The sequence below is a fragment of the Bubalus kerabau genome, chromosome 5 (assembly GCF_029407905.1).
Source record: "Bubalus kerabau isolate K-KA32 ecotype Philippines breed swamp buffalo chromosome 5, PCC_UOA_SB_1v2, whole genome shotgun sequence".
NCBI lineage: Eukaryota > Metazoa > Chordata > Mammalia > Artiodactyla > Bovidae > Bubalus > Bubalus kerabau.
Genome location: NC_073628.1, coordinates 96,445,829 through 96,467,972, shown reverse-complemented (window position 1 = coordinate 96,467,972; position 22,144 = coordinate 96,445,829). Strand labels below are relative to the sequence as shown.

General features: G+C 53.4%; 1 protein-coding gene across 1 annotated transcript in view; it reads left to right on the top strand.

Annotated features, from left to right (window-relative positions):
- Positions 1-19,123, top strand: part of PLOD1 (procollagen-lysine,2-oxoglutarate 5-dioxygenase 1) — a 29,577-nt gene extending 10,454 nt beyond the window's left edge. The window contains exons 5-19 of the mRNA XM_055582290.1: positions 863-975; positions 2,716-2,779; positions 3,728-3,825; positions 5,131-5,232; positions 5,787-5,918; positions 7,813-7,934; positions 9,835-9,939; positions 10,752-10,877; positions 11,180-11,321; positions 12,236-12,349; positions 13,316-13,381; positions 14,016-14,120; positions 15,570-15,716; positions 16,496-16,621; positions 18,232-19,123. Coding sequence (XP_055438265.1) covers positions 863-975; positions 2,716-2,779; positions 3,728-3,825; positions 5,131-5,232; positions 5,787-5,918; positions 7,813-7,934; positions 9,835-9,939; positions 10,752-10,877; positions 11,180-11,321; positions 12,236-12,349; positions 13,316-13,381; positions 14,016-14,120; positions 15,570-15,716; positions 16,496-16,621; positions 18,232-18,387 — 1,718 coding nt within the window. The 3' untranslated portion in view covers positions 18,388-19,123. The remainder of the gene's footprint in view (positions 1-862; positions 976-2,715; positions 2,780-3,727; positions 3,826-5,130; positions 5,233-5,786; positions 5,919-7,812; positions 7,935-9,834; positions 9,940-10,751; positions 10,878-11,179; positions 11,322-12,235; positions 12,350-13,315; positions 13,382-14,015; positions 14,121-15,569; positions 15,717-16,495; positions 16,622-18,231) is intronic.
- Positions 19,124-22,144: the final 3,021 nt, after the last annotated feature.

Sequence of the window (22,144 nt, the reverse complement as noted above, 5' to 3'; positions counted from 1 at the left end):
CCTTCAGCAGGTCACACCACTCCCACCCTGAGAGATCTCTGGAGTCTGCCCTCTCACGTCCACACCCCTGGCCACCGCCTCTCTGGGCTGCTGGCATGGGCAGTAGTCTCCTGACTGCTCTGCCAGCCTCTAGCCTCTCCCCTTCCAATCCATTCTCCATCCAGCACAGATGCGAGTCCACACATATTGCTCAGTGACTTCTCCTTGCACGGAGAATAAAACCCATTTTATTCTGGATTCCCCTGTCTAGCCACGAAGGGAGGATCCTCTCCAGCAACCTTGCTTCCCTATTGGCTGAGATAGCGCAGCCCAGATGGCCTGGCCCTGGCCCAGGGGTGGAGGTGTCCTCCTGGGCGGGGCCCTTTCCTGGCTGCCCACCTTCTTTTTCTCTTCCCCTCCCACCAGGCTTCACAGTAGCTAAGGAGCTATGTGGGCTTTTCCCTCTATCCCCTCCTGCACTGTGTGACCTCAGCTCAGCCTCTGCCCTTCTCTGGGTCAAGTTTCCTGGATAACTGTCGAAAAGGGGCTCCAAACCTATGCCCCACCAGCCCTTTACTCCTGGGCTTCAGTCTAACTCATTCATTCCCCACCTGTGTGCTGCCCAGGACCTGAACTGGTGCAGCTTAATGGACAACAGTGATTTTTCTCTCTGGGCTCAGTGGGAACTTGTCACCAAGTGGCATTAACAGATGGGCTGTTTCCAGCCTATAGACAGCACCTCCCCTCAATCCAGGAGGGCTTCTGAGAGGAGGCAGGGCTTATGAATAAAGAAGTGAAAGGTGGGTGAGAGGGAAGGCTGGGAGGAGGCCCCTGACTCAGAGGCCAGAAATTGAGTGTCTGTCTATATGTCCCCCACCCCCAGGCTTCATCGGTTATGCCCCCAACCTCAGCAAACTGGTGGCAGAGTGGGAAGGCCAGGACAGCGACAGCGACCAGCTCTTTTACACCAAGATCTTCTTGGACCCAGAGAAGAGGGTAAGCAGCAGTGGGTAGGGCTGTGAGATCTTGACACTGGATCCCCCAGACTGGGCTGCACTGGGAGCAGCCCCTGCCCCCCCAGACCTGACCCCCTGGGCTGGGCATTGACACCCCACTTACCTATTCTTCGATTCACTCATTTATTCAGCAGGTATTTTAAAAAACATTTTATTTATAGTATTTACCTTTTTATTTTTGGCTGTCCTGAGTCTTTGTTGCTGGACCAGCTTTTCTCTAGTTGCAGAGAATGGGGGCTACTCTCCAGTTATGGTGCTCAGGCTTCTCATCGCAGTGGCTTCTCTTGTTGCAGAGTATGGCTTCCAGGGCACTCAGGCTTCAGTAGTTGCAGCAGGTGGGCTCAGTGGTTGCAGCTCCCGGGCTCTAGAGCACAGGCTCGATAGTTGTGGTGAACCTGCTTAGTTGCTCCATGGCCTGTGGGGTCTTCCTGGATCAGGGATCGAACCTGTGTCTCCTGCACTGGTAGGCAGATTCTTAACCACTGAGCTACCAGGGAAGCCCCAGCAGATGTTTACTGAGTTGTGTGTGAGACACTGTCAGGCGTAGGTAATGAACAAGACAGTTGGGGTTTCTGCCCTCCTGAACCTTCAAACCAGGGAGAGGAGGAATTTACAGCCTCATGGCAGGTGGTGAGGATGGTCATGAAAGGAACTGACAGCCTGAGCTGCCCCTGGCCCACCCAACTTGGAGGAGTTCTAAGGGACTGATGAGGTCTTGACTGGACCTGGGCCCCACAGGCCAGGCCTCTGAGCCTGTCTCAAGGCAGGGATCCTTGAGGGGAGTGGAGGTGGTAGACCCGAGCAGGTGTAGCCCCAAAGCCAGCCAGTGTCCTCTGGGCAGGCAGGAAAGTTAGGGAACTCTTGGGGTGAGGGTCAGTATTCCTGGATTCTGCCCTGCACACCCCCTCAACCCCTATTTATGCTGTGCTGCGGGACAAAGGGTAAGTCACTTTCCCTCTCTGGGCCTCGATTTTTATTATCCATGAAATAATGAAGTGAAGCAGTTGGACTTGTGCAGTGGAAACTATGAACTTGATCTTTGTTGGCTCAGTCCTTCCTTCTCCTTCCCCTCTGCCTCCAGTGACGTTGCTAGTAGAAGCCTGTGGTCTAAAACGGTAGAGCTGCTCTCTGTGGGATGAAGGCTGAGCCTAGAGTGTCACTTGGCCTGACCTAGGGCTCCTTGAGACATAGTCGCATCTGCAAGCGGTAGCGTTATGTAGTGAACATGGACCTCAGGGCCAGGCTGCCCGTTTCCAATGCCAGTTACTAGCTGCGTGACCTTGAGCAAGTTATCCAACCTCTCTGTGCCTTGTTTTTAAATCTGTGAAATGCAATGATGATGATACTTTCTCCCAAGGATGTTCTGTGGATTAAATGAGTGTGCATGTAATACTTAGAATAGTGACTGGCGCACAGTTGAGTGCTAAACAAGCATCTGTTAGCACAACGGCTGTTGTTGAACCAGCTGGCCCCTTAGATTCCTTCCAGTTCAGAGAGTCCCTAGTTCTCGTGAATAAAGGTGCTAGAGCAGTAAATCCCAGGGGCTTGGCCACTGACTGGCCTTCCCAGGGCTCCCAGCTGCCCTGATGTGACAGGGCAAAGTGGATGGAGGGAGAGGAAGTGGCAGAAGTGGGAGGGCTGGCTCCCCACACTGGGTGCTGGAGCCCTGTCCACTGCCAGGACTTGTTCCTGGTGCAGTCCAATGCCCTCTTTCCTACAGGAGCAGATCAATATCACCCTGGACCACCGTTGCCGAATCTTCCAGAATTTGGATGGAGCCCTGGGTGAGCAGCCCCGACAGGGAGGGGGATCCTGAGAGGAGTGCTAAGGAGATGAGGATTCCAGCCAAGGAGGTTCCTCTCAGCTATTGTGCTGGGATTTTGCCTATCTCATCCCCAGGTCCCCAGAGACCACCTGGATGTTCTCTGGGGGCAGAGCTCTGTCTCTTTGGGGATGAAGAAAGGAGGGCAAGGAAGTCAGTCCAGAGAGCCTGCGGGACACCAGGGTTCAGACTGGGAGGAGCTGGGTGATGCACTCAGTGGGTACCCCATCCCTGCCCTGCATCCCTGGTCCTTGGAGGTGAGCCTACTTCACCTCCTTCCCCTGCTCTCCCACCTCCCAAGTGAAGACTTCCTGAGCTGGGGGCAGGGAGTTGATGGATGACATGGGAAGCAGAGAGGCCGCTTGACCCTTGAAACCACAAATGCTCTTGGCCTGGTCCCAAGTCAGTGGCTGGTGATGACGTTGCTTTGCCACTATTTTGCTGGATGACCTCAGGCAAGACACATACACATACCCTCGGGCATCTGTTTTCCCACCCTTAGAAAAGAGAAGTTGGACCAGATCGTTGATTGGTGATTTAATGGGGTAAATGGACCCCTTTGAGAGTCTGAGGAGAGCTCTGGGTCCCATCCCAGCGAGGTGCAGAGACATCACACCCTTTGGTCTGTGGGTTCTGGGAGTTCATGAGCCTCAGTTAAGAAGCTGGGTCCAGACCGCTTCTTGGGTGGGTCAGGGGCTTGCACAGAGGGGCTCCCCTCACATGATCACTCACCACAAAAGGCCTCCGTGCTGGGCATCTTCCAGGCCTCTGGGAAAAGGCCCGTCTGCATTTTATAACTGTCAGACAGAGCAGTCCTACCTGCTGTCTTATGTGCAGACTGTCTGGGTCGGAGCCCAGAACTTGGCCTCTGGGCCTGATGCTGGACAGGTCTCTGTTTTCTGACCCACAGATGAGGTCGTGCTCAAGTTTGAAATGGGCCAAGTGAGAGCGAGGAACCTGGCCTACGACACCCTCCCAGTCCTGATTCATGGCAACGGGCCCACCAAGGTAGGGAGGGGCCCCAGCCCCAGGGGAGAGTCGTGGGGGGAGAGATCCAGAATCCGGGGTTGTGCTCTCACTGTGACCCCAAAGCTTCCCCTTGGGTTTGGGGCCACCTGTCTGGGACATGCTCACTGCCTCTGTCCTCACATCTGAGTTCAGGATGGTGCTGCCTCTCCGTACCGGCATGGGCAGTGATGCCCTGTCCATCTGTGCTGGACCACAGAGGAGGCACTGTCCCCATCCAGGCCCAGGCGGGGCTGCCTTGAGTCATCTGCACTCTGCCACCCCAGAGCAGACTTGTTCCTACATTCAACAAACATTGCATGTTTGCACCAAGGCGTGAGGCCTCGCCAGCCCTGAACAGGACAGAATGTTCCCTGTTCTTCCAGAGCTGCAGGAGGGGTGGGGTGCAGGCCAGCCTCCCCTGGCCCTTGAGGGACAGGCCCCTGGATCACAACTGGTTTCTAGGAGTGTGGTCCCCAACCACTCCTTCAGAATCAGGTGGATGGGAGGGGAAGGGGAGTGTGTTTAAATGCAGGTTTCCTGACGCCACCCAACTGCGTGTGTGCTTAGTCGCTCAGTTGTGGCCCACTCATTGTGGCCCCACAGGCTGTAGCCTGCCAGGCTCCCCTGGCCACAGGATTTTCCAGGAAAGAATACCGGAGTGGGTTGCAATGCCCTCCTCCAGGGGATCTTCCCAACCCCCAGGGATTGAACCCACGTCTCTTATGTCTCCTGCATTGGCAGGTGGGTTCTTTACCACTAGTTCCACCCACCCAAGAGCTGCAGTTTTGAAATGTCTGCAGGGGGGGCGCCCAGGAATCTGCATTTTACAAGCTCCCAGGAGGTCCACAGGGCTTTCCAGGTGGCACTAGTGGTAAAGAACCCGTCTGCCAATGCAGAAGACGCAAGAGACGCGGCAGGTTCAGTCCCTGGGTTGGGATGATCCTCTGGAAGGAGGGCATGGCAACCCACTCTAGTATTGTTGCCTGGAGAATCCCATGGACAGAGGAGTCTGGCAGGCTACAGTCCATGGGGTTACAGAGTCAGACACGACTGAAGCAACTTAGCACACACAGGTGGTCACAGATGAAGCAGCACCAGAGTCTGTGTCCTCCCTCTGCCCTGCTCAGACCAGCTTTGGTCATCTCCAAGGGCGGATATACTCTCCAAGACCTGCCCCCAACAAAGCCACATTCCTGCCCCCTTTGGGAGGGCATAGGGCTGGGGTGCAGGCCCCTCCTCCTTGGTGGTGGCTGGGGCAGGAGTGGGGCTGGCCTGGTTTCACTCATATCCCTCATCTCCCGACAGCTGCAGCTGAACTACTTGGGCAACTACATCCCGCGCTTCTGGACCTTCGAGACGGGGTGCGCCGTGTGTGACGAGGGCCTGCGCAGCCTCAAGGGCATCGGGGTGAGGCTGCTGGGCCCTGGGGCTCTGTCCTTGGAGTGGGAGAAGGGGAGGGGTTCTGGAAGAGACTCTGTCATCTCTGGTGGGCCCTAAAGCGGTCACCTTCCTCCTCATCCTCACCCAGGCACCTCCTCCTGAAAGCCTTCTCAGATTGCACATGGCTCTGGCTTCCTGGGAAGCCTAAGTTCTGGTTTCTTCTGCTTGGTCCTTCAGGCGCCCTTGTAGCCCTCTACCCATCCCATGCACCTTACTCCTCGTTCATGGTCCATCTCAGACCTCATGCCAGCCAAGCTCTCTGACCGTGTGCCGTCAACCTGTCCTGGCTAGAGTCTGGACTCACACTGCACCGGTCCCCTGTAGAGACAGCCTCCAGCTGCATCCCTGCTGGTCCCGTCTCCTGCCCCCTGTACACTCTGCTCGGAGCTCCTGCCCAGGCCCCTTTCCTGCTAAGTCCTGCAAAGCCTCTGACTTCTAGTCCCTCTGGCCATCCTCAGGGCTCAGCAGCCGCTCCATGGCTGGACATGGCTGGACTCTTGTGCCGCCCTCTCTCCCTGCAGGATGAAGCTCTGCCTAATGTTCTGGTTGGCGTGTTCATCGAACAGCCCACCCCGTTCCTGTCCCTGTTCTTCCAGCGGCTCCTGCGCCTCCACTACCCCCGAAAACGGTTGAGGCTTTTCATTCACAACCACGTGAGTAGCAGGCTCTCGGTGGGCTCACCATGTGGTTTGGGTCGAGGGTCCACCCTTGCAAGATGCCCTGAGGCCTCTGAGGAAGTGACCGAACCAGGGTTATCTGGGCCAGGTGGAAGTGGGCAGAGGCCTGTATTCCCAATCACTGGGTTGACTCTGGAGTCAGACTGGCTGGGTTTGAACCCCAATATCGCTGCTTATATTAGCTGTGTGACCTTGGGCATCTTATTCAACCTCTCTGGGCTTCAGTTTTCTCATATATTAGGTCTATTCAATAGGCATACTATTAGTGCTGGCCACATGGGATTAAACAAGTTGACCTCTGAAGCATGAAGACAAGCGCCTGATGAATAGGAAGCACATAGTAGGTGCTCTTAGCTGACGTCGTTATCATTATTTCCCTTCCTGCTCCAGTCAGTCTTTCATTCCTCCCTGCTTTTTTTTTTTTTTTTGGCTAAGCTGCAGGACATGTGGGATCTTAGTTCCCCGACCAGGGATCAAACCTGTGTCCCATGCAGTGGAAGTGCTGAGTCTTAACCACTGGACTGCCAGGGGAGTCCCAGTCTTTCCTGATTTGATCTGGTGATAGTTAAATTGGTTTTCATTCCTTGAGTATAATACATTCTGAGGAGTCAAGGGGCACCTGAAGGCCTGCTACTTTGTGAATCCAGGCCTGGAACAAGTATTCTGAGCTCCCTGCCTCGCCAGCCTCTCCATTCCAGCAGGATAAAGTCACATCTCAGCTTTTGCTGAGAGAAGCCAAACATGCTCTTAAGTCTTGCCTGCTGTCAAAGCTCTTTGTCTTCCATAGAGTCTTAGCTGCCCTGTCTATAGTCACCCTCTTCCGAGACCTCGCGGCCCTGACTGTCTGCACCCCACCTCCAGGGACCTGTGGGCCCCAACTCAGCTCAGCTTGTCTGTCTCACAGACATTCAACTGTCCTTCCTGAAAACAGGAGGAGGTTGTAGACCCCTTTCTTGGGAGGCTCCCAGCTTCCCTGGAGTCATCAAACCTCATGCGCATAAATTGTGACTTTGTGTAGAAAAAGAGAATTGTCCCAGATGGTCTTTGAGGACCTACTGTGTGCTCTTGTCTGACTTGTCAACTCCTTGCAGTGACCCCATGGGGAGACAGGATTGCCCTCCCATTTTACAAGGGAGGGAACTGAAGCTGAGACAGGTGAAGTGACTTGTCCAAGGCCATGCAGCTCACTGGAGCAGATCCAGGCTTCGCTCCGAACCCTGGGTTTGTTTTTAAACACCCTGCTCTTCCTTTTTCCCCATGCAAGGGGCTCCAGGTATAAACTTTTTCCAAGTGCCGTTTGAACATTACCTGGAGCGTTTTATAGCAAACTCTGGGCCATACCTGGGACCAGCAGAACTGGTCATCAGTGACTGATGTGGGGCCTGTGGGGTGAGGGGCGCTGTCCTGGTGACAGAGGCTTTTAAGAGGCCTGTAGACCTGGTCTAGTCAGGGGAGGATGGTCAGAGGCTGGCTTCCCAGGTGGCACTGGTGGTAAAGAACCCACCTGCCAATGCAGGAGACATAAGAAATGTAGGTTCGATCTCTGGTTCGAGAGTATCGAGGAAATGGCAGCCCACTCCAGTATTCTTGCTTGGAGAATCCCATGCGTGGAGGAGCTTGGTGGCCTATAGTCCAGGGGTCACAAAGAGTCAGACACGACTGGAGTGACTTAGCATGCACGCACGGTCAGAGGCTGGCCAGGAAGGGCACTCCAGGCAGAAGGTCTGAGGATGGCAGAGTTCCAGGGAGCAAGTTCCAGCAAGTGGCTGGGGATGTGCCAGCAATAAGAGGGAGCAGCCTGGGGCAGCAGAAGATGCTGTGGTCCCAGGGGGTGGAGCCTCATCCTCAGCCTCCATCCCTTTGCCCCCAGGAGCAGCACCACAAGGCTCAGGTGGAGCAGTTCCTGGCAGAGCACGGCGACGAGTACCAGTCTGTGAAACTGGTGGGCCCCGAGGTGCGGGTGGCCAACGCAGACGCCAGGAACATGGGCGCGTGAGTTGAGGGTCGTGGCGGAGGGGCTGTGTAATCAGGAGCCCCGGGCGGGGAGACAGAGGTTCAGAAGGCTATGTGGTCTCCAGCAAGTCCTGCCTCTCCCTTGACCTTGGTGTTCTCATCTCTCAAATGGGGAAACCGTTGAGTCAACCTCAATGCTCCTGGGGAGGGCTGAGCAAAGGAGAAGCAAAGGAGAGACAGAGGAAGGACTGGAGGCCAGAGGAGATAAATGCTGACAATTGGAGAAACAGCCTCTGATTTTTTTCCTTTATCATGGAAATAAACAAGTTTAATTTGTGTTGACTATAAAAGAGTTAGAAAGTGCAGATCCAAGACTGGCAAACTCCTTATAAAGGACCAGCTAGTAAATCTATGTAAGTTGGCTTTGAGGGCTCTACCGTGACCACTCAGCCCGGCTATTAGAGCATGAATGAGCGTGGCTGAGCTCCAGTAACATTTTCTTTATCAGCACTGAAATTTGAAGTTCATATGATTTTCACATGACTTCTTTTGATTTTTGTTTTCCCCACCCATTTAGAAATGTGAAGCTGTTCTTACAGATTTGTGATTGCCACGGGGTGGGAGAGGGATGGACTGGGAGTTTGGGATTAGCAGATGCAAACTGTTATATAGAGAATGGAAAAACTGTGTAGCACAGGGAACTATATTCAATATCCTGTGATAAACCATGATAAAAAAGAATATGAAAAAAATGTACGTGTGTATATATATATATATATATATATATGTACAACTGAATCACTTGGCTGTATAGCAGAAATTAGCATTGTGAATCAACTATACGTCAATAAAGTAAATTTGAAAAAAGTGTTTGGGGATTCTGTTAGTGGTCCAGTGGTTAAGACTCCACACTTCCACTGCAGAGGGGCATGAGTTCAATCCCTGGTCAGGGAACTAAGATCCCGCATGGCGCATAGCACAGTCAAAAAAAAGAGAAAAGGGTCAAAACCCCAGGCAGTGGGCTAGATTTGCACTGTGCTCCATAGTTTGCTGAGCCTGGCACCAGTAAACAGAAAGAACATAGATTTTTAAGAAAATTTTAACTATTATTGATTTACAATATTGTGCTAGTTTCAGGTGTACAACCTCGGATTCTTTTCTATTAAAGGTTATTACAAGGTATTGAGTATCATTATCTTTCTGGCATCTGGCACCCAGTGCCCTGAAAGCCTTGGCACTGGGGAGAGCAGGCCCACAGCAGGTTCCTACACTGCTCGGTGCTATGGTGCCATTATTTACTGTGCTGGACAGTAAATCCTTGTTGTTTATTTTTTGTATATTAGTGTATATCTGTTAATCCCATACTCCTAATTTATCTCTTCTCCTTCCCCCTTTTCCACTTTAGTAACTGTATGTTTATTTTCTATGTCTGTGAGTCTATTTCTGTCTTGTAAATATGTTGGTTTGTGTTATTTTTTTAGATTCCACATGCAAGTGATATCATATGATATTTGTCTTTCTCTGTCTGACTGATTTTACTTAGTGTGAGATTTTTAAAGCGTTTGGTGTAGGTTGCCAGACTGTCCTCTGGAAAGGCAGAGCCGGTTTACCCATAGCACTGAGCAGTGTAGGGATCTGTCTGTGGGCCTGCTCTCCCCACTGCCCAGGTTTTCAGGGCACTGGCTGCCAGACGCTAGGCTCTGGGCCTTGTCTTGACAGCTTTGTAGTCCAGGGGTTGGGTCTCAGAGTCGGGAGGGACCTCGAGGCAGCTGGTGCCAGCCTGCAGCAGGGGTGACCTGAGCTCCCTAAGGACCCTTGGCTGGTACCTGGTGATGACAGATGTGGGCAGCGTTGGGGACTGCAGGTGCAGGGGTCCTGGGTGGTGGGGAGGCTGGCACCAGCACCCTGACCCCGATGACCCTGTGTTCCCTCCCCACAGGGACTTGTGCCGGCAGGACCGCGGCTGCACTTACTACTTCAGCGTGGATGCCGACGTGGCCCTGACTGAGCCCAAAACCCTGCGGCTGCTGATCGAGCAGAACAAGTGAGGCTGTGGGCTGGCCGCGGCTGGCTGGCAGGCAGGCCCTCAGAGCCAGGGCTCACAATGGCCCTGGACCCGAGTCTGGGCTTGGGGTGGTGGCCCCTCCCCTGCCTGTCGCCTCCTCCACATTGGCCTCACCTGTGACCCTGGGCTTTTCCCAGACTGGCTATCTTGTCTTTACACACACACACACACATATAATTTATTTATTTATTTTTAACTGTTCTGGTCTTCATTGGTGCACATGGGCCTTCTCTAGTTGCGCTGAGTGAGGGCTACTCTTTCTGCAGTGCACAGGCTTCTCATTGCAGTGGCTTCTCTTGTTGCAAAGCACAGGCTCTAGGCGCATGGGCTTCGGTAGTTGCACCCCGCAGCCTCAGTAGTTGTGACTCATGGGCTCTAGAGCACGGGCTCAGTAGTTGTGGTGCTCAGGCTTAGTCGCTCTGCAGCATATGGGACCTTCCTGGACCAGGGATCGAACCTGTGTCTCCTGCATTGGCAGGTGGATTTCTTATCCACTGTACTTCCAGGGAAGTCCTGGCTACCTTGATTTAGTCTAGGATGTTCTCCACCTCCTGGCTCCAAGCTCCAAGCTGTCCCACCCCCTACCCCCACCCCTCCTCCTCTGTGCCTTTCCTGGCTGTTCTATGAGGGGCGGGGGGCGCTGGCATCAGATGGGCCAGACCCCACCCCAGGCCCTACTCCAGGGAGGTCCTTGCGGGTTGAAGGCGTTCTCCCTCCCCTTCCCCACACCTGGACCTGCCCCAACGTCCCCTCGGGCAGAGGGACTCCCTCTGAGATGCTCCCTTCCCCAGGAACGTTATCACCCCATTGATGACCCGCCATGGGAGGCTGTGGTCGAACTTCTGGGGGGCACTGAGTGCAGATGGCTACTACGCCCGCTCCGAGGACTACGTGGACATCGTGCAGGGGCGGCGTGTGTGAGTACCTGCAGGATGGGGGGACACCCTCCTCTGTCTTCCGCCTGGCCTCGCCTCCCCCAGTATTCCTGTCCTTGTTGTGCTCAAATTCCTGCTGAACTGAAGCAAGGAAGACTGCAGTCAGACACACAGAAAGACTTCCTGACAATTATCCTGGGACCATGTGCCCAGAGTAGGGGAATCAAATCAGCACCATCCTGCCCTCCCAGCCTGTGACTTCCCCCTCGTCTGACTCCTGACCCCCAGCCTATGACTCCACACCATTGCCTGTGACCCCCTCCATCTTCCCCTCTCTCCCTTAGGGGTGTCTGGAATGTACCCTACATCTCAAACATCTACCTGATCAAGGGAAGCGCCCTGCGGGCTGAGTTGCAGGAGACAGACCTGTTCCACCACAGCAAGCTGGACCCCGACATGGCCTTCTGTGCCAACATCCGGCAGCAGGTTAGCTGGGCTGGGCAGTCAGAAGAGGCCCCATTGGTGGGGAAGACAAGTTACCTTGTTCCCATGGGCCCTGTGGCTTCTGAGATCCCAGCAGGACTGCTTACAGGCTGCCAGGCCCTGGTGGGGGCACTTGGGGCCCCAGGCATGAGGGCTGCCCCTCGGGGTCTGTAGGATCATTTTAGTAGACCCAGTTATCCCACTATCTTTCTCTTTTTTAAAATGTGTGTTTATTTATTTGTGGCTGTGCTGGGTCTTCATTGCTGTGTGGGCTTTCCTCTAGATGCAGTGAGCAGGGGCCGCTCTCTGGTTGCAGTGCCTGGTCTTCTCATTGCAATGGCCTCTCTTCTCGTGGCTCCCGGGCTCTGGAGCACAGGCTCAATAGTTGTGGCGCACAGGCTTCGTGGCTCCATGGCCTGTGGGATTGTCCCGGACCAGGGATTGAACCCACGTCTCCTGCATTGGCAGGTGGATTCTTTACCACTGAGCCACCAGGGAAGCCCTACACAATCTCTTTTATGTACATTTTGACAGAGCCCAGAGAAAACTGAACTTTCCACCTTTACTCCAAGTAATATGCCCAAGAGATGCCCTTACTGTTTCCCTGTGCCCCACTCGATACTATTTTGTGGTTATTTTTTTTTTAAATGTGACAGCGGGATGATGTTTCCCACAACTCACTCCAGGATCAGAACTCCATCCTTTTCTTTTGCATCTTTCTCATTCTTTCACTCCTGTTCAGAGTCCAGGAAGTCTTCCTTGATTGCCTCAGCCCTTGGGCACTTGGGAAATGGAGTGACCCACACTGGGTTGTGAATTTAAATACGGTGGGTAGAGGAGGCTTCAGTTTTGCCCACCCCAGGGGTGGGGTGTGCAGGAGAAGGGAGGCTGTCTTCCATCCGGCCTCTTCTCCCCAGGATGTGTTCATGTTCCTGACCAACCGGCACTCCTTTGGCCACCTGCTCTCCCTGGACAGCTACCAGACCACCCACCTCCACAACGACCTCTGGGAGGTGTTCAGCAACCCCGAGGTGAGGCCCCGGGTGGGTGGGCAGGCATGGGAACAAAAGGGACCTCTGTGATCCTGTGACCTGAGGCGCCTCCCTCCCAGAGCCTGACCTTGGCTGGGCTGGGACCCCGTGGTCCCCCCTGGCTCCCTCCACCCCAGAGGGCTTGTCAGGCAGGATTCCAGTGTGGAGAGGAGAGTGTCTCTCGAGGCAGCGCCATCTGGTGGAGGAGGGACCTGGAGTTAGAGGCTGAGGTTTGTGGTCCATCAGCTGTGACAGCTAAGCCTGTCCGCCTCTGGGGCCTTGGTTATCTTTTTTTTCCAGGCAAGGCTTTACTGGGGCCCCTTCTGCAGCAGTGGGGAGTGAGAACTAACGTCAGGCTCCCTTGCTCACTCTCTCCCTGAGGAGGGGTGAGCGTGTTCCCTGTATAGGGTGAGAGTTGGGTTGTGTCCAGGGGTCCGGGCGGAGCAGTAGCTTAGGTGTTTTGCCCTCTGGTGTTGAGTGCAGGGGGCATGCTCAGTACCCTGATTTTGCTCTTGGCTCTTGAGAAGTGGCAGTGGAGGTTGTTTAGTCCTTCCGTTATCTTTTGTCCAGAATCTATGGGGCCTCAGTTATCTCAGCTCTAAAATGGGCATGCTATCCCAGCCTGCCTCACCTCTGAGGCTGCTGTGCTGATCAGAGGAGGAGGAAGTCCTGACAGCATCACTAGATGTTGAAGCCTGTGGCTGATGTGGGCACAGGCACATACCTGCAGGGGGACCTATACACGCACACTCACATGCAAACATGGACTCCATGGACATACTTGTGCGCCCAAACAGCTCACGTGACCCAGCGGGCTTGGCGCATACAGGCTCCCCCACTCCCATCCCCACTGCTCCCGCACCCCACCATGCCTGGGGGGCAGAACCCCCTCTTGGAACAGCCCATGCAGGTGAGTCCCAGCTGGCCCAGGCTGGCCCGAGGACCCAGCTCCCCCTCTCCCCACAGGACTGGAAGGAGAAATACATCCACGAGAACTACACCAAGGCCTTGGCGGGGAAGATGGTGGAGATGGTAAGGCCCCAGCGCACTCTGTGAACAAAGCTGCTGGATTTACACCCTGCAGCGGCTGCAGGGGACAGACGGCAGAGCAACAAGACCAGCTGACCTGGGGGAGGAGCAGGAGTCCCCTTCCTGTGCTCTGGTGTTGCGTGGGGCAAGGGAACGCGCAGTGGGGTGCCCCTGCATCTTGCTGGCACTTTGTAGCTGGAGTCTTCGGGGGTGGAGGGGCCTGAGGCATCTTCCCTGGCCAGAGCAGGAAAGAAGAAAATGTCCCCAATTGTGGTCTCAGCTGTGGACTGTGGGCCTAGAATGAGAAACAGATGCTTCCTTCTCTGCTTCTCCTGGACTCTGTGGGCCTCTGCTCCCTGGATCTGCATGTTCCTTTCCAGGCTTAGGCAGCTCTGTGACCTTGGCTGAGAAGGGCCAGCTCTGAGCTCTGGTTCCTCCTCCCTTCAGCAGCCTGCTGAGCTCCTGTTCCCTGGGGACACTTGTGGAGACACGGAGGGCTCACAGACTGGGGTTTGGGACTGACATAGGCCACATGAGGGGCCTTGCCTGCAGTGGGGTCTGCAGAGGGCCGTGGGGGCAGCGGGAGGACGAAGTGATGCTTCTCTGGACCCTGTGACTGAATCCCCGCCCTCCTCAGCCTTGCCCGGACGTCTACTGGTTCCCCATCTTCACGGAGACGGCCTGTGATGAGCTGGTGGAAGAGATGGAGCACTACGGCCAGTGGTCCCTGGGAGATAACAAGGTGGGGGTCCAGATGCCTGGACTGCGATGGTGGGATGCTGCCCCTTCCCCATGCCTGCCCTCGGGGCTCTTTTCTTGACAAGCTAGCCAACCTCTCTGGGACTCCTGGAGATGGGGGCATTAGCAGGGGTGCCTGCAGACACTTAGGAGTAGAGGGAGTGAGAAATGGGATGGAATGTCGGTCTTCAAGTTGCCATTGCTGCTGGGTGACTTAGAGCTGCCTTTGTCTTGAATTGCTAGGTTTCCAGTTCCTGGTGTGTCATTAGAATGATTTATCTTCCTTCCCCAGATTGGGCATGGAGATGGGGAGGAATGAGATAATGTGGGATGCAGAAGGATTTGGAAGCGACAGCAGTGTTAAGATCACCAGACACCAGTGTTAAGAAGCAAGGGGCATGGTGCATGTGACAGGCTATGCCTTCCCTGAACGAGGAATTCATACCTGCAAGCCTCTTAGAAAGTTCAGGAACCATTTTTAAAGGCACATGAACCCCTGGGCCTATATGCCGCTGGGACCAGCTAACATCTGGGCTAGCAGCAGGACTAAGCATGGTTCATGGTTCTGCCCAACTGACATACTTGGTGCCAGAGCTCATCTCTAGAACCCAGTAACTCAAATAGCCCACATGTGGGGTCTGGTGAACTCTTGTGCTCCAGTGACCCAGCCAGCACTGGGGCTCTAGTACCCCAGCTAACCTGTGGCCTCTGCGTTGGTTTTCTGTGCTGTGTAACAAATCACCACAAAGCTTATCAGCTTAAAACAATACCCATTTGTTATCTCCCAGTCTCTGTGGGTTGGGAGTCCGGCTCAGCGTCTCACAAGGCTGCAGTCCTGGTGTCAGCCGGGACTGGGCTCCCATCTGAAGCTTGGGGTCCTTTTCCAGGCTCATGTGACAGAACTCACATCCTTGCAGCTGCATCATTTCAGGCAGCTTGCTGTATCTGGGCCAGCAGGACACAAAATCTCTGTCTTCCAGACCCTTCTTGAAGGCCCACCTGAGATGATCTTCCTCTGGATGAACCCAAAGGCAGTAGACATTACATTAATTACATCTCCTGAATCCCTTCAGTTTTGTACTGTAACCTAACCTTACCCCATCAGGTTCACAGGTCAAAGGGAGGGAATTTAGGCAGACCATGTACACCAGGGGGGCTTCCTGGGTGACTCAGGGGTAAAGAATCCACCTGCCATGCTGAAGACACAGGAGACGTCAAGGGTTCTATCCCTGGGTTGGGAAGATCCCTTGGAGGAGGGCATGCAGCCCACTTCAGTATTCTTGCCTGGAAAATCCCAAGGACAGAGGAGCCTGGCAGGCTACAGTCCATGGGGTCACACAGAGTCAGACATGACTGAAACACGCACTACACCAGGGAGCTGGAATTTCATGGTGTGTGTTAGGGGGTTGGATCTTAGAATTCTGCTTACCAAATTCTCCTTGGTCACGTCTAGGACAACCGCATCCAGGGTGGCTACGAAAACGTGCCAACCATCGACATCCACATGAACCAGATCAACTTTGAGCGGGAGTGGCACAAGTTCCTGGTGGAGTACATCGCCCCCATGACGGAGAAACTCTACCCAGGCTACTACACCAGGGTGGGCGCGCCTGGGGTGCAACCGGGATGAGGGTGTGGGGTGGAGTGGTTGGGGGAGGGGAGGAAGGCGTTCCAGGCTTGGGGGAGAGTTTACTGAATATTTAGTCTCCAGGAGTGGCGTCTCCTCCCTTCAGGGGTGAGGCTAGGCCCCCGGAAGGTGGGGCCTCGGGAGGCGGGGTCCCGGGAGGCGGATGCTGTGGGTGGGGCCTCGGGAGTCATCTAGTTGGTAAGGGGAGGCCACTGTGCCTCCAGCCAGGACTCACTTCTTTGCATCCTTCTCTGTGTACTTAAATCCTGCTCCAGAGGCTCCTATAAGCCCGTGTTAGCTGGCTGGCATGCGCATTCCTTTAGCTCCCTCCCTCGTGTGTCTGGCTGCCTCTTTTGACTTTTGCCCTCCTTCACTCAGTCACCTCCTCCTTGTTTACCCTGGTTTTCTCCAAACACCTGCTCTGAGTGTGCCAGGGCCTTGCCCCCAAGGAATCACCAGCCAGAAAGAGTCGTGAGGGTTACGTTCATTTCCTCTCTTCTCTTCATCTCCTCCTGCTCTTCCTTCCTCCCTCCACGTCCTCCCTTTCTTTACTTTTCCTTCCCTTCCACCCCATGTTTTAATTGAGAACCTTGTCTGTGCCAGACACTGGAGAATACAGCATAAGCAGATCTGCTGTCTTAGTCGACTTTGCAGCGATTGGATGAGGGGTCCCTTCTGTGCACCCCTGCCTCTCCCAGCATTTGGGGGCCTCTCTCTAACTCCAGTTCTCTTGTCCCACTTCCCTGGCGCAGGCCCAATTCGACCTGGCCTTTGTCGTCCGCTACAAGCCCGATGAGCAGCCCTCGCTGGTGCCACACCACGACGCCTCCACCTTCACCATCAACATCGCCCTGAACCGGGTTGGAGTGGATTATGAGGTGAGCAGGGGGCACCTTGGGCCAGGGCCGGGCCAGGGCCAGGGCTGACGGGAGTAAGCAGCTCACAGAGTGGCCAGTCAGGGTATTCCAGTGCCAGAGAACCCTAGAGAGAAGGTGCCTGGTGCGTGGAGACGGCTTCTTAGAAGAGGTGGGCTCAGAGCACAATTTGGTTGGGGGGAGAAAGCTTTAGATACAACAGAGCAAGGATTCGGGATGTCTGGGGGCCAGACTGGCTGGGCTTGGGTCCTACCTCCCTCTCACCATGTGTAACATGTAACCAGGTACGTTTCTTAGCATTTCCCTCATATCTTAGATGGGAAAACCTAGAGGACCCCTCTGTAGAATTGTGAGAATTAAATGAGCTCATCCAGGTAATTGCTTATGTGAATCCATAATAAGTAATCAAGGAAAATAATAGCTATTAGTAATAAAAAGTTTAGGGTTTTCATCACTCTTGAAATAAGAGGGCAGCTTTGGGAATGGCAGGACAAGATTAGAGTAGGTGTGGGGCACAGGCTTGTGACCAGAGGGGAGGATGGGGAAACCAGGAAGACATGAGAGTGTGAAGGGAGTAGTTGGGGGCCTCAGGACCCCAAGGAAGGGCCTCTAGGTGTGATCAGCTAGGGAGACAGCCATTTATTCACCATTTACTCCTTAAGCTGCTATTTTCTTTTAAGAGTCTTTGTGGAATTTGTTACAATATTGTTTTTGCTTTATGTTTTTGTTTTTTTTTTTTTTTTTGGCCATGAGGTATGTGGGAACTTAGTTCCCTAACCAGGAATCTAACTCACATCCTCTGCGTTGGACAGCAAAGCCTTAACCGCTAGACCGCAGGGGAAGTCCCAAGTTACTATTTATAAAAGCTTCTAGGGACTCAGCCCTGGGCAGGCATTGTGAAGGACACCCATAAAACACCTACCATTTTTTTGAGAGTTTACAATATATCAGGGGTTTTCATAGGGGACAGTGTTCCCCTCTCAGCAGACACTGGCGATAACTGAAGACATTTTCAGTTGTCACAACTGTGAGGGTACTATTGGCATCTCTTGGGTAGAAGCCAGGGGTACCCAGGACAGCTCCCCCATAAGAAAGATTATCTGGCCCATGTGATGATAACTGTACAGCAGTGTAAATGTACTTATTATCATTGTATACTTGAGAATGATTATGATGGTAAAGTTTATGTTATGTGTATTTGCCACAATTAAAAAATAATTATCTGACCCAACATGTCCATAGTGCTAAGGTTGAGAAACCCAGCCCTAAGCTAGCTCTTACTTGTATCTTCTCATTTAATTCTCACAACTCTGTACAGTTTAATGTCCATTTTCCAGAAGGGCAAACTGAGGTTCAGGTTGGTCACAGGGTCACTGCCCAGTGCTGCCTGCCTCCAAGGCCAGTGCTTCTGATTCCTTGCTCTTTGCTGAGTGTCTTCCTTAGGCAGCTCATGGCTGTCGCTCCACAGGGCATCCCCAGGCAGGCTGTACTGAGGGGCCCCTTGGCTGTGATAGCTCAGATGGGAGAATGGGGGTGGGGGTGGGGGGAGAGCCCGGTGTCCTGTTGGGGAACTGGCACTTCCTGTTGAGGAATTGACACTTCCTGTCTCGCAGGGCGGGGGCTGTCGGTTCCTGCGCTACAACTGCTCCATCCGAGCCCCACGGAAGGGCTGGACCCTGATGCACCCCGGGCGACTCACGCACTACCACGAGGGGCTCCCCACCACCAAAGGCACCCGCTATATCGCAGTCTCCTTCGTCGATCCCTAACTGGCTGGGAGCGGCCACCACAGACCTTTTCCTCTTGGTCAACAACCACTGCCCAGCAGCCTCCGGCGCCTCGGGGCCCAGGGAATGGGATCCAGCCTCCAGGCTCTTGACCTCTCACTGCTTTTGAGCCACCTTCGGAGAGACGGGGCCGCAGGCCAGACAGAGGCAGAGCATAGCTCCTTGGCTGGGACCTTCCTGGTGCTCTGGATGTCTTCCAGGGAAAAACTGTTCACTTTCACTGCTTTGTAGCAACTGGTCTTTTCTCACCCATCTTCCTGAAAAACCCAGTCCCACTTCCTCTGTTTCTTCCAGGGGGCAGTGCTTGAGCACAACAGGGGCTGACCCAGCTGCCCAGAGAGACTCGAGGGGTGAGAAGTCACACCCCAGAGCTTCTCCCCAGCAGAGCTGCAGCCTCAGGGGCCTTCTGCTCCAGGGTTGATACTGAGACCTGGGTCAGACTCAAGTCCCCACATGACCGTGGGACTGCAGCAGCCCCATCCTCCTGGCTCCTATCATGGGAGCAGAACGCTGTCCCTTGCAGATGGTGACTCAGAAAACCTCCTGGGAGACAGGAAGTGCATGGATGTCGCAGCTCCATCCTCTGCTTGACCTTTGCTGGGGGTGGGGCAGAGCAGGGAGTGGTGTATCTGCACACTACACTGTGTCATCCTGTCCTGGATGCCTCTGGAGAGAGGGACAGACAGAAACAGCATTCCTATTAAAGGTCATTCAAACCACTGAGTGGGAGATGCTGGGGTAGGTGGGTGTGCACGTGTCAGGGCGGGTGTCTGCAGGGAGAGGTTTTAATAGTGAGGAAGCCTGGCTGTGTCAGCAGATTGGCTGACTTGTTTCTCACACCAAGTCACATGTGGTCTCTGTCTCATTTGTATATTTCATAAACCCTCCATGTGAGCCAGGCCCTGCTACCTGGGGCGCATGGTGTCATCTCCCAAGATCCAAACCAGGTGTCACTCTCCTCGGAAGCCTTTGCTGACCACCCTTCCTGCGCACATGAACATCAGGGAACAGAGAGCTTCTGGTGGTCCTGCCACACCCTGGGCGGATTTGTAGCATCCGTAACACGTCAAGGCATTTATTAATGCTGTGAAGTGTTAGTTGCTCAGTTGTGTCTGACTGTTTGTGACCCCACGGACTGGAGCCTCTGTCCATGGGATTCTCCAGGCAAGAATGCTGGAGTGGGTAGCCAGTCCTTTCTCCAGGGGATCTTGACCCAGGGATTCAATCTGGGTCTCTCGCATTGCAGGCAGATTCTTTACTGCCTGAGCCACCAGGGAAGCCCATTTATTAATAAGTGCCAGTCTCTGTCCACCCCTGCTGTGGGCTGGCCATCATGCATGTCAGGCACTCAGCATGCAGTCTTCTGGGGTGGGGTCTAGCATTGCCTTTTTATAGATGAGGAAATGCAGGCTTGGAGAGGCCAAGTAATTGACCTAAAGTCACAGAAGTAAGTGGTAAGGATGGGGATTTGAATATGATTTCAGTAGAAATCTGGTCCCTGCCCCACCCCCACCTTCTAGGTACCCTGTAGTCACAGATGGGGACAGAAAAAAACCAAAATGCAGTTCACTGTGAACCCAGGGTGATAAATGTCACAATGGCTGTAAGAACTGTGGGGAGCTTAGTTTTTCTAGGTGATTTTTGCCCCCCAAGGGCCATTTGGCAATGTCTAAAGGGATTTGAGGTGGTCACAACCTGGGAAGGGGGTTGGAATGCTGCTGGCAGTAGTAGGTCGGGGCCAGGAATGATCCTAGACATCCTACAAGACATCCTGGCTGCCAACAGAGACTTAACCCCAATACCAGTGGTGCTGAGACTGAGAAGCCTGCTGGTGGTGCTTTAGTTGTTAAGTCATGTCCGACTCTTGAGACCCCATGGACTGTAGTCTGCCAGGCTCCTCTGTCCATGGGATTCTCCAGGCAAGAATACAGGAGTGGGTTGCCATTTCATTCTCCAAGATATCTTCCCAATCCAGGGATCAAACCTGGGTTTCCTGCATTGCAAGCAGATTCCTTACCGACTGAGCCACGGGGAAGCCAACAAGCCTGCTAGCAGATGCCATTTAAGCTGGGCCTTGGAGGGGGAGGAGGTTTCCAATAGGTAGAGACATTCTCCAGGTCAGGAGATGGAGCTGTCAAGGCATAGGTGGGACTGAGAAGCAGGTTGGCTGGTATGGGTGATGTGAAGGGGATCAGATTGCAAAACCCATCTTCTGTGGCTAAGAAGAGTTGGACTTTATTTAGTTGGAATCATTCAGGGGTTTTTCATATGTGTCCTAAGGAGATAGTTTTTTTTTTAATTAAAAAGTTGAAGTATAATTCATTTACATTTTTCAGGTATACAGCAAAGTGATTCCATTATATATACTTCTCCACTATAGGCTATTGGGCTTCCCTGGTGGCTCAGTGATAAAGAATCTGCCTACCAAGCAGGAGACATAGGTTTGATCCCTAGGTTGGGAAGATCCTCTGGAGAAGAAAATGGCAACCCACTCCAGTATTCCTGCCTGGGAAATCCCATGGACAAAGGAGCGTAGGGTCACAAAAGAGTCAGACATGACTTAGTGACTGAACAACAACAACAGATTATTACAAGATATTGAATATAGTTCCCTGTGCTTTACAGTCAGTCCTTGTATAAAACAATAGTTGTGTTATCTGTTAATCCCAAATCCCTAATTTATCCCTTCTCTCTAAAAATAAGTTTTTGTTTTTAAAATAACCCATGGTGAAAGGGCTTCCCAGGTGGCGCTAGTGGTAAAGAACCCGCCTGTCAATGCAGGAGACCTAAGAGATGGGAGTACAATCCCTGGGTCAGGAAGATCCCCCTGGAGAAGGGAATAGCAGCCACTCCAGTATTCTTGCCTGGAGAATCCCATGGACAGAGGAGTCTGGCAGGCTACAGTTTATAGGGTTGCAAAGAGTCAGACATGACTGAAGCAACTGAGCATGCATGCAGTTCATGCACTGTGAATTCAAACAGTGCAAATCTTAATCTCTTTCCCACCTCTGACCCCCAGATTTCTAGTTCTCCCCAGAAGTGTCATGTCTATTCAGTTTCTTGGGTGTCCTTTGTGAACTGGTCTGTGCTATACAAGTGTGTGTCTTAGGGTTGCTTTTAAGTGTTAACCTTTTTCCAATACCAAATGCAATTCATGTCCACTGTGGAAATGTCCGTCAAAATAGAAATAGGTAATGTGGAAGAGATGTCCTGCAATTGTACCCCACCCCTGCCCTGTGCCCCCACAGTCACACCATCAGCCAAGTTGAGGGAGTCTGGTCATTGGAGGCCTCAGAGCTTGATGCAATGCTTCAGAGAGAAAGTAGGGTGCTGGTTGGAGGCTCATGCTAGAAGGCTGGGGAAGGATTCCAAGGCTTCTGCAGTGGCTCAAGCAAGTGACCAGCACCTCGGCCAGAGCTCCAGGAAGGAATGGACAGGACAGATGCTTAGGAGGGAGAACCTTCAGGCCTCCTCAAAGAAGGGAAATGGAATTTATTTCATGCCCTTGGAGAATGGACAGTTCCCTTAGCCAGGGAGTTTGGAGAAGGAAGCAAAGAGACAGCTGCTCTATGAGGCAGGAGTACAGGTTTGGAGGCAGAGGGTCTGGGTGTGGCCTCACTGTCCAAAGTCTGACTCTCAAGCGGGGAGGCTACTAGTTCAGTTAGGACAGAAAGGGTGGAAGAGCTCCTTCTGACCTCACTGGGAGCTGATAAGCTGGTCCAGTTGTTATTCAATTGCT